Genomic DNA, 15227 nt, shown 5'->3' with positions numbered 1-15227 from the left:
GAGAATGAAATCAAAAATAATCATAAAAACTCCAAATACTGCAGCAGTCACTACCATAAAACCAGAACCTGGAGCAGCACGAGCCACCAGAGAGGCCAGGCCGGTTTTTATATGTTAATAAAAAAAAAAGAGAAAGGGCCTTTTATTCCTTTATAAGAGAGAGAGTCTGTGGTCTAATGTGGTTCCTGTTTTAAGGGTCATAACTCCAGTGGTGGAAAAATACTACCAACTAAAGCAGAATTGTCCCGATAGTCAAAGCAGACTGATTATTTGTTCACCAGTCGTTAGCTAGTGGCAGATATTAATGTTTCAATGATTTATAGAGATGGTAAAAACCCGGAGCAGTAAAGCACGGATGACCTCCGTATGAATTAGAATAAAATAAACCTTGTGATCTGTGGGTTATAGCTGCGGCTTACAAAACATGTAACCTCCAAATTCACCATGACGACGAGCCACAGAGAGTAAAAACCTGTGATAACAAGCACATCAAAACACATTAAAGGGAAAATAATCCCAAATAGTAAATTCAGAGGCCTAAATTTGAAAAAATGAGCAATTTAGCCTCCATATAAAATCATGATAATATTAATATAAAGCAGTATTTTATAGTAAAATGCAAGAATTAGACATGTTAAATACCATAATAGGTCTATTTCTAGTCTGCACATATACTGAAATGTGTTAGAGGATCAGAGGAAAAGGCCAAATTAACACCAACGCTCCTCCTAAATATTTCATTTTATATGTGGAAAAAATAAAACTGGATTACCAACAAAGTGAAGCAGCCAACTGACCAAGGCCTCACATCTCTAGTGTCCACATTCATGGTAATAATGGCATTTTTAGTCACTGAGATACTGGATTTTTGGGGGAAGATGTCAAGATTAAGTTAAAAAACCCTCTGATATCAATTGTTGGAGCCAAATGCTTGATTTTCATTTTTTTTTCTTCTGGTTTAACTATTATTATTATTTATCTGATTTATTGAGATATTAACATGAAATATTCTGATTTGAATTATGAGTTGCGTTTTGAGCAATTGATGCCATTTCTCACCTCCGCCTCCTCTTTATGGACAGGTGACTGCAGCACCTGTGATATACTGGTGTTGGCTGTTGGGGCTGGGGGTGGCTCTCGGTTTGCAGGTACGCAGCCATACAGTTTTAGACCGGATTTGATCTGTCTGTCTTGAACAAGAGGAGAGAAGTGCTGGATTTTATGGTCACTATGGAGCACGTCAGACATGGATGCATGTGAACCGAGAGAAACAAGCTCAACTTTTATAAGAAAAGATAGCGCTTATATCAATATATTGGCTCATAATAATGAAAATCTTATACATGCAGAATATGTGCATATTATTTTCTATTCAATAATCTCTCAAATTTATCAAATTGATGCATCAATCTGGCTCTAATTACAATATCAAGGTGCATTATTAACTGATATCATGTGCTTGTCTTGTCAAAATCTGCATTTAAGGGTTTAATTATTTTAGTTGATACTGTGTTCACATGGTCCAAATTATTCAGTATACACAACCACCACCAACTATTTTTTTTAAAGCCTGTGAACACTGATGTCTGAGCATGGAATGATTATAATGGTAGTAAATATAATGAGTTTTGCATAGTTTGAGTGCTGAAAGAGTAGGAGGTGTGTGGGTGCAGGGTTCAGTACAGGATCAACAGCAACTATTTTACCAATGAGTCAAACAATTGATAATAATATGCACACAAATACACACAATTATATGCACACATTATTATTTTTTTACCATGTCAGAGGACAAATAGTGATGACAATACAAAATTAACATATGTGACATCTCTTAGAAGTTTAGTAATGATTTGGATTTTCTGAATAGACACTAGGGCTCTACTTAATTATAGATAATGAATATAATAATACATAAAATAATACGTCTTAATAAAAAATTCTACTTTAAATAAATCCCTAAAAGCTCCCGGACAATCACAACTGTTTAATTTAAAGGTGTATTCCTCTCTCTCTATTAAAAAAATTAAAATAAATCACCATCCTGCTCTTAAAAAAGCCCAAAATCTGCAAACAGCGCTGTAGGTTTATAGTCTGTTTCCTGTTGCGCTCAAACTAGAAAGAATACGGTAACCTGTCTGCCTTCCCAAGCAGGGAGAAGAGGTTTAGATTACTTCATGGGAGCAGCTCTGAATGTGAAGCTAGTTCGCCATCTAGTGGTCAAAGTGTGAAACTCATCTCTAGAACAAAGATATTAATGAGTGTGTGCAGGAATGTTCATTTGCAGGATTGAATATATTTACTTCATAATATTCATAGTGGCTTTTTTGAATTTATAAAACAATTTGGATTTTCTTTTTTTTTCACCATAGCAACACTCAGCAGCTTAATAGAAATATTATTAGACTCACAGAGGTTAAGAGTTCAGTTATAATCACAGATCTATAGAGTAATCACCCTCCTTCCTCTATTTATAGCGCTCACAGTGCTCACAATGAGCCGCTGCTCTGCCAATCTCCTCTCGCCGTTAATGAGATTTACACTTGGCACGAAGAGCACAGGAGATGAGCCTCGTCGAGGGCAACAAAATGGGGTTTCAGAAACAGGCAGCAATGACAAGAGGAGGGACGGAAACAACGTAATAATGGCCAGTCAACACCTGAAGGACGGTTGCCTATTTTTTTGAAGGCACAATTTGGGGCAGAGTGTCTTAAAATATATGTAGTCGTAGATTTTTGGCAGATTTGAGGGAATACTTTTGCCTAAATGAGATGGATGGACTTATTGGTGTTATGCTCTTTATGTAACTGCATTTAAATAACTTCTATAAGTCTTTATTAGGGTGTAGGCATGCTGCAGTTTGGGCTGTTTTTCATTATTTTTTTTTTAAATTAACCTTCCTGTTTTCTTCCCATTTACTGTGCAGCTTTTGTCCTCCAGGGTAAATTTTGACTGTTAAAAAGCATAAGGTATAAATTATCACCCAACTGTGTGTTAGACCTTTTTAGCCAACTTCATTACAACGTATTACCACAAATTTTGCATTTATTTTTGAAAATGTATGGAGTTAAAAAAAGCAGAAATTATGCATTATTTTAACTAAACTCAACATCAAAGGAAAATATGGTATGGTATATGTCACAAAGTTTAGTCAGGATACAGTTTGGAAACCATTTCAGATATTTGAATGGCAGCATCTAATCACACCTGTTGTCCTCTCAGGTCAAAACTGATACTGTTTTATAAAGCATAAAAATTCAATGAAAGTAGTGATGATTATTAAGAATTTAGTATGGAGCCATCCATGTATTTGTTTTCTAATTTCCAGGTGATCAGATGACATAAATCCATATTTTTTTAAAGGTTAATTTGACTCAAGGACAACAGGAGGGGTAAAGTCAAAGCCCCACATATTTGAACGTAATGTAAAAATATTCTTAATGGAAATCTGAGCCCCACTCATTATCACTAATGTATGTAAACACATTTTTTTATTGTCTTGTATCTATAAAGTGTCTGTTTTATGTGTTTTCTCTCTGATTTTAATGTTTTCTGATGTAACATTCTGCAGTTTTTCCTGTATACTCTACTGCAAGCATGAATTAATCAAATTAAATCAAATTCAAAGCTGTCAAGGGAGCAGTGGTGGACAGTAACGAAGTACAAGTAATTTGTTACTGTACTTAAGTAACTTTTTAGCGGATCTGTACTTTACTTGAGTATCATTGTTTTGTGAGACTTTATACTTTGACTCAACTACATTTGGAAGAGGAAAATCTTACTTTTTACTCAACTACTTTCCAAAAACCTGTCGTTCCTTTCAATGTTCCTTTCCACAACATGCATGCATGACCAGCTGCTGTGACAGGTCCAAATGAACGTGCACCGCAAGTGTACCAATCAGAACACATCGTGTGTCGAGCAGTTTTGGCCCGGCCCCCTACCTGGCTACTTGTCCCAACTTGCCTTCTCCTCCATCCATATCTCTATTAGCATTCATTTGACAAAGTTTCGCTGTCCAGTAGCCTGCCCTGCCAACACATGGAAGTTAAAGAAATATGTGTCTAGTGTGGTTTTCCCCCTCCCTATTAATTCCTAATCAGGTGATTTCCATTTAGTATGATGTGCTTATGATAATTTCAAAAGATATCAATACCAGATATCACAAATGGAAAACATTTTGTTTTCAGGGTGGTGTTAGTGGGCTTTTTAACCTTAAATGACTTGATTGAGTGTATAAAGGACATACCAAGACATTGGAACTACATTACACCAAATTACTTTTACTTTTGATACTTAAGTACATTTGAAGCCAAGTACTTTTATACTTTTACTCAAGTCGACATTTAAAGGGAGCACTTTCACTTTTACTGGAGTAATATTTTACACTAGGTATCTCAACTTCTACTCAAGTACGTGGTCTGTGTACTTCGTCCACCACTGCAAGGGAGCATAGTTTCACAGGTTTGAATGCATACTTTAAAACCAGTGGGTTGTCAAGGTTGCAAATCATCTTGAAAGAGTAATATCTTTAAATTTCCTGTGAAGTGAAGGTATTAGAAATATGCAGTTTTAATTCTACAACTGGAAATTCTACAACTTCACTATGGAGGGAATAATAATGCACATATGCAAAATGGGGTGAATAAATCTGCAGAGACTATAGTGTGATTAGAGTCACAGTGTGTTGTCCCTTATTGAAGCTGAAATGGCAGCAAAGCAAGCAAAATCACGAACAGGTATTTAAATTTGAGTTGGGTTTAAAAAAAATAATCTAACACTGAAAAAACTTAGAAAAAAACAAACAACGCTGTTAAATAGGCACTGTGTTATGTATAAAGTTCGCCACTAGGGGTCGCTGTAGATCAGGATGTTGAGAGACGTTGAGAGATGAAGAAGCAGAAAAGAAATGGAGTCAAGTCCATGCAAGTGTCCTGCTCTTTTTTCTTTACCTATAAAAAACTGAAGACAAGGATGGCAGATGTTGGTGTGCCTCATGCACATAAAACAACCTGTGATTTCATTAAATATGTGGATGAAAATGTTTCAGACACGAGAACGTATGAACTGAAAAGTTGTGGAGTTGAAATGACGAAAAAAAGGGAAAACTGGCAATAAATAGAAACGCTGTTTAAAAAAACACAAGCAGATAGCTCCCTGTCTTAAAAGTGAAGCCAATGCAGAAGTGATTTAAACCTGCAGTCTCTCTAATAGCCAGCAGGGGGCGACTCCACTGGTTGCAACAAGAAGTCCAGTAGTATGGAAGTCTTCTAACTTGATTTATAACCCATGTAAACACTTTCTTAATGAGTTTATGGTCTTAATCGATAGTTTCAAGTCTTCTTCAATGCACCATGAAGTTTATTTAGTAAGTTTTGGTCCCATTTTAAAATTATAGATGATAAATCAGCGTATGTATTAGATTAAATTAATGAGTTTTTCTGTTTATCTAGGCTACATGTTAAAAACGACTGTAAATCCACATTTTAAAGTTGATATTGAAAATATTTTCCTCCCAGTTTGCTCCCCTAATTATTTCCCCCAGTGACATTACTAATGCAATCACAGAAACTGAGAAAATCTGTGATGCTTTTGGCCCCTCAGACTTTGCACGTATTAGTTTCAACAAGTGGCTAACTGACAAATTTGGCCCCTCGGGTGCTATTATCGTTCAAGCGCTTATGTGTTATTATTACATTTGGTGTTGTACTCTGCCTCTGCACCTGCACATGTATCCTCGCCTGTATCCCTGCTTTAATTTAAAGTTGGCAAAATTTATAATGAAATAAAACTCCCTGCTGACACTTATCTTGTGTAAGCAAAAATGTGAGTCTCTTCAGCTATGAAAGGAGAACTGAAAAGCTTATTTCAAGGTACATCTGATACACACAATGACTCCGAATCTAAGAAGTCATTGTTATCGAAGGGGAAGTGAGACTGACAAGGAATGTAACGGGATTCACACATGTCGCATAAAGGTTAAACAAACATGGGATATGTTACTGATCAGGCATTTATTCGTTCATGTTTGTATTTCTGTCCCTGGTCTCACGTGCTTGGCTTTCACACAGCTCCCTTTAAATGTACTGATTGTAAGTCAATGCAACACTTCTTCTCTATAACTAAAGATCTAATACCAGTCTGCTCCACAGAACAATTACAGGAGACTATTTAGTTTTGGGTGTTTGTGTATTTCTGTATTCTGGATAAAACATATTACTTTATTTATGAACATGAAGGAACCCTAGAGCTATATTTAAACCTATGCCCACTACTTAACCAGAACCCACTATAAAGAGAAGGAAGACACATTAATGTATTGTAGGAAAAAATTTTATTTGATCCCAGATTACATTAACGGGTTTCCTGATAACTCATACTGCAATTTACTTCATGCCTTTGGAGTTAACAGAGGTCCAGATCTGATCGCACTCCCTGTCCAGCACCAGTTTGCCGTCATCTGTCAGGTGAAGACGGCACATGTTGCATGCAGATTTGGCAGAGTTTGTGTGCCACTTGGGTTGGTCAGCCTTGTTGTACATGACCAGGTTGCAGTCAGCCTGCATGCACAGGCGGGTTGCATCAGATCCAGCAGTGTCAGTGGACCATACTGGCTTCCAGCCATAGATGACAAAGTTGCCATCATCCTGCAGGCAAGAAACAGTGAATGTTAGTAATCGGTTGCTTCTACATATAATTTTACACAATATCAGTAAACATGTATCATCTTGTGTCTTGAGTGTCTAAATATTTTACCTCGAAAACAGCTTTCCACTGCCTGTTGTTGGACATCAGGTAGTCTCCTCTGCGGAGCTCATCATTTTTGGACAAGTAGTTCCTGCTCATGATTCTGAAACACAATTAAATTCTCAGATGAGTTCACAAGATAATTTTTCCCCATTAAAATAACATCGGGACTACCAACCTCATGATGGGGATGGCTGTCACAAGTACACACAACATATTTAACAGTATACATCTTTTGAATGTGATGATATATATTTTTTAAATCAATAAAATAGGTTTTTGAGAGATTCAAATGAACAAAAAAAAAGTTTGGCAACCAACCCTGTGGCCTTATTGCAAAAACTCAGTCCACACTAGTTAGTTGCAGTCAGTGTGACACCATTAGATGCTGGTGAATGAAGCTTTTGTAAAGTGAGTCACGCCCAGACTCTTGTAATCATGGCAGCAGTGCTCAAAGCTTTTTAATTTAACTTAGACCGAAATCAGTCGCAGATTCAGAATGCCAAGTCCAACAATTCTCACTTTACTTGTTATCAAAGATGACATGCAACACCTCGCATTATCAGACTGCTTGCAACACTTACAATTTTCCATATGCATAATTGCAATCAGAGTAAATAGGAAACAGCTGCAAAACTATATGGGCGTGCTTATGCTGCAATATCAGAAGCCATTATCTTTTATGAATCAGATCTTGAGATAGGGCAGATAGCAGTTGCAAGTGATGCACAATTCTTGGTGCAATCAGTGTCTGCAATTAATTTTTCCTTCTACCCAACATCAACAAGCATTTCAACAACAAAAAAAAAACCCAAAAGATTTAACAGTAGAGTCTGCAACACGTCTGCATCAAACTACTCTTGCACAGAAATGTATGAATGCATCAATCAAGTAAAGAGTTGCAAAGTACTTACAGACTCGGATGTTCCAATACCAGACAGACGACAGCTGATGAAAGGAAGTGGAGTAAAAGAGGTAGAATTCACTCCATTTTATATTATCTGATCTGGGTGTGGAGAGAGAGAAAATGGGGGAGGGAAGTTGGCAGAGAGGAGAGTGCCATGCCCCCTTTTTTTCCACGGTTGTTCGGTTCTTTTATTGAGATCAGTACATTCAGTTCTCATTACACATTCTTTAAATTAGTGCTGTTTTTCTCAGGAGGTCAGTGCTTGGACCATATACTGGCCTGTCACATCATTTCATGTCGTTTGGGTTGTTTTTGAGTTTTGTGTCTTATTTTGAATAATTTTTCCCATTTTATGTGTGTGTGTTTGTGTGTGTGCTATTTTTATTTCTTGTGTTTTCCCACCTTAGTGTGTTTTACTTGTGTCCTGTTTGTAATCACTACTTGTCTATATAGTTTTTCAGGTTTTCAGCTCAGTTGGGTCTCTGTGTGATTTGCCTCTTTGTTGAGTTACCCCTTAAAGTACATTTTCCAGCCTCTGTCAGCCTGCAGTCTTTACATTTGGGTCCACTTGCCTTATTCCCCTCTTGTGGTGCAGATCTATTAAAAGTTTATATGCAACTTATATAATGCATCAGCTGTCCAACTGAGTAAAATAAAGTTAATCTCTTTTTCTTAAGGTCTTTAAGTAAGGTCCCTTTCTTGCCAAGCCACTCGCCCCCCTATCCGTTCACTGCAGCTGCACAGGAAGACACTGTACATTGAGGTACAAAGAGGGACTGTAAATGTGCACTCAAACTAACTGTACCTCATACTGTCTTCACATGAACTTAAAAATCAAGTTTTTATTTGCACAATGCACAAACTGCACAAGAAGAAAAATGAACAAACTTATAATGATCTTTGATTGGTTTCCTTTTTCGAGAAGTAGTATAGGAAGTAAAATACTGAGATGTTTTTGTTATGGATGTAAAGGAGGCAAAATGGTTTAAGTCAAGTCCATTTCTATTTATACAACCCACAAAGTGAGCCAAAGAGACAAAAACTAAAATAAAGATGTTTTCTAATAACATGATTAAGGAGCCAAATGTTCTCACAGCTGGGCTAATATACCGTAAAATACACAACAACTTTATGTGCTCCTTTGGTCCATCTGCAAATACTCAAAAGTTACTTTGAATAGAAATGTATGTCAGTTAGAGGAAATCATTTTTTAGAGTATCTAAAGTAGTTTTAGTAAGAGGTTACATGTGAGTGATACCGCTCCACAGGCAGCAAGTACTGAATAAGAGTGGGTGGGGATACAACTGGCAGCTGTCCATGATGAGGAATTCAGCCTGTAAAGAAAATAAAACCCTCTTAATGCACAACAAATGTGAGTTACATAACAGCCTCGTTGCCACTGAATGCAATTTCCTCTATTGTTGCACTGCAGATGGACACCCAAACTTCAGCAAATCAAATCTGACTTTCTTTTATATTTATTTAACAGTGTTACATCTGAAATAAAGCACTCAACTATCACATTAGAGGAGAGAGTCTTAGCAGCATCTGAAGGCAAGCGTTGTTGATAGCGAATATCAAAGAGACGCTTTAAGATTGTATGATTCATCCGTGAAGCCTTGATAAGAAAATCCCTGGGAAAGGACACTAAAAATAACAAGTTAATAGCCAACAGGTTAATGCGGATTCTTTTATGCTACTTCTATTGTTGATCATCTTTTGTTAACCAGTAGACACATACAGCCAAAAGCGTAGGAGCCCCACTGCTGTAACTAATTTTCTTGCAGTGCACCGTCCCTGCTTGTCCTCATCTCCTGAAAATGAGAGAGGAAATGCAGCAAGATGAACTGTATGTTCAGGCATCATTTATGTACACAGCTGGTTCTGGTCTGTTCCTTGTGGAAATATCAAAAGACAGGGTGAAATCTGGGGCTACTGAGAGTTGAAGGATACTCAAACAAAAAACAGTCAGGGTCACTGGAGCAGGTTTTGTTTGCTGTGATTGTTCCTCCTTTACTAAATGAACAGAAACATGTATTCAATCTTAATTATCTAAAGCTAATATGAGGCTTTAGTCATCAGAGGCAGTCAAATAAAGCGAATATGTTCCACAGTTACAGTCTTAACCCTCCTGTCGTCCTCCCGGGTCAAATTGACCCCGTCTCTTTTGACTGTTCTTTCCTTCCTTCCTTCCTTCCTTCCTTCCATCTCTCCTTCTTTCTGTCCTTTCATTCCTTCCTTCCTTCTGTCCTTCTTTTCCTTCCACCTTTCCTTACTTCCTTCCTACCTTCCTTCCTCCCTTCCTTCTCTCCTTACTGCCTTCCTCTTTTCCTCCCTCCCTCCTTACTCCTTTACTTCGTCATTCCTTCCTTCTTTCCTCCCTTCCTTCTGTCCTTCTTTCCTTCCTTCTGTCCTTCTTTTCCTTCCTTCCTTCTCACCTTCTTTCTGTCCTTTCCTTCCTTCCTTCCTTCTGTCCTTCTTTTCCTTCCTTCCTTCCCCCTTTCCTTCCTTCCTACCTTCCTTCCTCCCTTCCTTCTCTTCTTACTGCCTTCCTCTTTTCCTCCCTCCCTCCTTACTCCTTTACTTCATCATTCCTTCCTTCCTTCCTTCCTCAGTCCTTCCTTGACTTGAGGACAACAGGAGGGTTAAACACTCACACAGTCTATTTTTATTGCTTTCATTACTTTTCATGTACTATTTAATGCATTCACTAACTTAAACTTCATCACTTCCTCACAGGTAATCTGGAGTTGATACCAATTCCTATCCTGGACCTACTATTTCCAATGTTGATTTTCAATGCGCCTCTCTCTCCTCTTTATTTCTCCGTTACCCTCTCTCTCCCTCTCAACCCCGAGCAGTCGAGGCAGATGGCCGCCCACTTAGAGCCCGGTTCTGCCTAAGGTTTCCTCACATTGAAAGGAAGTTTTTTCTTGCCACTGTCGCTAAGTGCTTGCTCATGTGGAATGTCGAGTCTCTTTGAATTAAATTAAAGGGTACGGTCTACTCTGGACCTGCTCTCTGTGTAAAGTGTCTTGAGATTACTTTTATTGTGATTTGGTGCTATATATAAATAAAGACTGATAAATAAAGATTGATATTGAGCTTTTAGTGAAATCTACATTACAAAATAATTGCATTTGTAAATTACACATTAGGTATTTGAAGTAAAATGAGGAACAACAATACAACAGAAGGAAAATCTAGCCACTTAACATAAGAAGAAAAAATAGACTCCTTTAGTGTATGTTTGATTTTTTTCCAGCTTGATACAATTTAAGATACCTTTCATCCAAAGGACATGAGATGGAGGTACAGGACATTTCCATCTGAGCATGATTTGTGGTCTCATCAACAGAGTAACAAAGGTGATAACATCCTTGTTAATTTTTGTCAGATGCAGTGCGGTTGGAGAAAACCCAAATAATGCTATTATGGCCTCTGGTTCAATCTGTTTACTGTTGATTTCTGAGAGTGTATTAAAACCAGCTAGAGATGGGCAACCCCAAAACATGTGGACATGATTCGCAGGTGGCTGGTTACATCTTACACAGTTTAAGATTCACATCATTACACATTTAGGATAGCCTTGCTTTGGTCTAATGGGCCCTATGAATAAGATTACATTGGATAAGACCTTGCCGAGCACAAATGGAAGACTTATGAACCCTCCGAAATGCCTCTCTCATCCTGTATTTCCTCACTTAAGTCCTCCTCAACCATGCCAATTTAATGTTATTCAATGAGGTGGCTTGTAAAGACTAATTTTCCTGTAAATTATAGCCAGGCTCAGAGTAGGATACGAGATAAGAAAAGTGTTTTTAGCAGGAAGTGGAAATACTGCGGATGTAACTCCAGATCTTTAAGTATCTTTAAAAAAATAAATCTTTGGGGACATCAAACTTAGCTAATAGTTGTTCAAATGTAGCCAATATATTATTTATATAAAGATCTCGGACGTTTTTATTACCAAAGCTAGACCATGTTGAAAAAACACTATCAGCCACAGATGGAAGGGAAGGGTGGGTTTGAAGCCACTGGAGCAGAGAGAGAGAGAGGTTGTCTGAAACCCAAAGTGCTGTCTGAATTGATTCCAGATCTTGAGGCTGTCTCCATCTCCAGCCACATCAAGGACAAAGATATGACTCTATTCTGCAACCAGTACTGAATAATCCTAAAATTGGCAGCCCAGTACTAGGACCTAAAAATCTGGCTGTGCTAGGCTCCCATCCAATCTGGGCCTCTGCATCAGCTGTTTCCCGATCCTTGGAGTCTTCCCATCAATCTTTTTGAAAAATGAAAGGGAACAAAAACCCAGTAAACACTGAAATAAATATTAAAGTTTAGGGGCAGTGTTCATTTTAATCGATTCAATCCTTGCAACTAAAGAGAGAGCTCTCATCGTTATCTTAATCATCCTTAGTAGGGGCTAAAAAAGAGTCAAAGTTAGCTGAAAAAAACTTTCCAAAACTATCTGTGACATGCACACCAAGACAATAAAACTATTATGAGCAATTTTATGAGGAAACTTATTGCAGCTTAAGTGGAATCAATGGAAACGGCAGCAGGGACAGAGATGGAGCGATCAGATATACAGAACAGTAAATCGTCAGCATACATAGACAGTTTGTGTTCAGTTACAGTTTTTTAAGAAGTAAAAAGGACCTGGCTGTTTCCTGTTCAGCTACACTGGAAGTATGGTAACAAAAAGAGGGAATTTAAAACCAAAAAAGACTTTGAAAGATATTGACCATGCTCAGATGTTTTTGACAGTCCACATCTTTTGAACAGCATGTGCTTAAGGAGAGTAAGGTCACTTAATTCCAACCTGACACTTTGAGTTTCCATCACAGACTGAAAGGGACTTAAGGATGCACACTTTTTACTTTCAAATGAAAGTAAAAAGTGTGAATACCAACCCTGTTCTCCCCTTATTCACAAAGCACTCCGAAATGCACCTCTGTGCACAGATGGGAGACCGGACAGGTAGTGGTTTTCAAGTGATGCACATTTCTTGGTGCTATCAGAGGCTGCATTTCATTCTTTGTGTATTTGTTGCATCGATCTAAGACACTGAAAATGGGAAAATATGTTTTGTAAGTCGCTTTGCATTACCCCTTTTCCACCAAGCTGGAGCTGGTTCGGAGCCAGAGCCTGACTAAGCACCGGTTCTTTGCTTTTCCACCGCCAAAGCTCCAGCCCGGAGCCTCAGAAGGGGAGCCAGAGTGAGCACCAACTCTTTGCTGGTCTATAAAGCAAGAACCGATTATGTCAGCGGACTGGGGGCGGGGCTAACATTTATTAGCCGGCTAGCGGGGTTAATGTTTAATGGCAGACTAGCAGGGTTAACGTTCATTAGCTGACTAGCGTGGTATTTACAGTGGGTTAAAGATTTGTTGATTAAAAGTACTATTTTTATAATTTTTTTGCCAGAGCTGTCTTCTTCTTCTTCTTCTTCTTCGTTTCCGGCAGGCTAGATGCCTTGCGCCATGTTTCTGCCTCTCACTGGTGAATCATAAAAGTGCTTCAAAGGCGCGCGCTGGCTACGTTATACAGTGAAGTAATCGCGTGGCTCCTTGCCGGTTGAAAAGCAACAGGTTCGTAAAAGGTGATTGGATTAGCACCAACTGAGCACTGGCTCTAGCACTAGCTCCGAACCAGCACTGGCTCCAGCTTGGTGGAAAAGGGGTAAATGAGACTGATGTACCTATTATTAACGACATTTGAAGGTTTTTAACTTTATGTGAGGCGTAAGCCACCAGAGAAGGGAGAATAAAGTGGATATGTTCAACAGTTATAGCTTTTTAATTGAAAAAAAATCCCTCTTTGTATCTTGAGGGACAGCGGTTTCCTGTTTAGCTACAATAGAAGGATTGTAACAAAAAAGGGGAATTTGGTACCAAAAAGACTTAGAAAGATATTGTCTTGATTTAACATCCACCCTTTTCACCCGGAGTGACTAATGACTCAAGACCGCTGAGTCCTTCCGCATAGTCCTCATTATGTGCAATCTGTTATCCCTCCAGAACTTGCACGGCACTAGGACTGAGTCCAAATGTCTGGACTTAACCACAATTGCAGACTGGTAGACTCTACAAGTGCATTTTGTCCATACCCACAATTCTACACGCATTTTGTCCATACTCCACACAAGGCCTCAAGTAGACTTTAAGCAGACTTCCAAAGAATTTGCTTCAATAAGAAAATAAAGAAAGATAATTGAGATAAGATAATCCTTTATTAGTGCCATGATGGGGAAATTGAATGCGTTACAGCAGTAAAGTGGATTGCAAACATAGACGATCAAGAATAAATAAGAAAAAACAAGCAATATTAACAATAGGAAATAAAAAAATAGTAACAGTGTGTTGAGAGGACTAATAGTGCTATTGTAAACTCGGTGTGAGATAAGGAGCCATCATCTCCATCATGTGAATGTGCACCAGATGTGTTATTAGAGTTAAGTTAATACTCTAATGTGTTATACATACAGACACATTTCAGATATCATGAGCCAGAACACAAACATTTCCTGTTTTTATGACATTGTAAGGCTTTTGCACTCGAAGGTCTTTCTTTCACACAACACACGCTTTCCAAAATGACTGGGCACGAACCATTAAAAGAGCCGAGAGGGTGTGTAGATGTGAACATGTTCAGAGAGACGTTGTGTCAGTTGTCCAGGCCAGGGGTCTGTGTGTGTGTGTGGTTTACTGGGAACAGTGCTGATTGTACAGCTGCAGGAAGGAAGGACCTGCGATATCAGTCCTTCACACAGCTCTCCAGTGCGGTCAAAGTGGTGTGAGAGTCGTTATTCATTAGAAATGGCAATCATCATTCTCCTTTCTCCCCTCGACTCCACTATAGGTCGAGGGGGCATCCCAAGACAGAGCTAGCCTTCTTGATCAGATTATCCCAGTATCTTCCTGTCTGCAGCCGAGATGCTGTTACCCCAGCAGACCACCCCAGAAACTTATACTTAACATGACAGCTGTACAGATAAATGACCTTCTATACCTGCTGTATCTCATTTTCACCAGGAAGCTACAATATATTAAGTAATTCAACACTGCATTGGTTTATGTATCCGATTTTATACATCAGGTTTCTCACGGGGGAAAAAAACATCACACTGATGATGTAGAGCTCTCTAAAGCTCGTGGATCAAATATGATTCACTTGACATTATAGCAGGGTTTCAAACATAAGGCCTGTGGGCCAGAACCGGCCCGCCGAGGAATCCAATCCGGCCCACTTTTCTTCCTGTGTTCTCTTCCTTCCATCTTTCCTTCCTCCCTTTCTTCCTTCCTTCCCTCCTTCCTTCCTCTTTTTTTCCTTCCTTCATCCCTTTCTTCCTTCTATCCTTCCATGTGTCCTTCCTTCCTTCATTCTGTCCGTCCTTTCTTCTTTCCTTCCTTACTTCCTTCCATCCTCCCTTCCTTCCTTTCTTCCATTTTTCCTTTCTGTCTTCTTTTCATTCCTTCCCTCCATCTTTTTAATGATCCGGCCCACCTGAGATCAAATTGGGCTGTATGTGGCCCTTGAATGAAAATGAGTTTGACACCCCTGCATT

General features: G+C 38.7%; 1 protein-coding gene across 1 annotated transcript; it reads right to left on the bottom strand.

The window, feature by feature from the left end:
• Positions 1-6332: 6332 nt before the first annotated feature.
• On the bottom strand, positions 6333-7699 carry LOC128382717 (B-type lectin plumieribetin-like). The gene is made up of 3 exons (XM_053342729.1): positions 7662-7699; positions 6757-6850; positions 6333-6647 (listed from the first exon to the last, which is right to left on the bottom strand). The coding sequence occupies exons 2-3, from the start codon at positions 6844-6846 to the stop codon at positions 6387-6389; spliced, it is 351 nt and encodes a 116-aa protein (XP_053198704.1). The 5' UTR covers positions 6847-6850; positions 7662-7699; the 3' UTR covers positions 6333-6386.
• Positions 7700-15227: the final 7528 nt, after the last annotated feature.

This window comes from Scomber japonicus, chromosome 21, assembly GCF_027409825.1.
Source record: "Scomber japonicus isolate fScoJap1 chromosome 21, fScoJap1.pri, whole genome shotgun sequence".
Taxonomy (NCBI): domain Eukaryota; kingdom Metazoa; phylum Chordata; class Actinopteri; order Scombriformes; family Scombridae; genus Scomber; species Scomber japonicus.
This window is presented reverse-complemented; position numbering and strand designations above follow the sequence as displayed.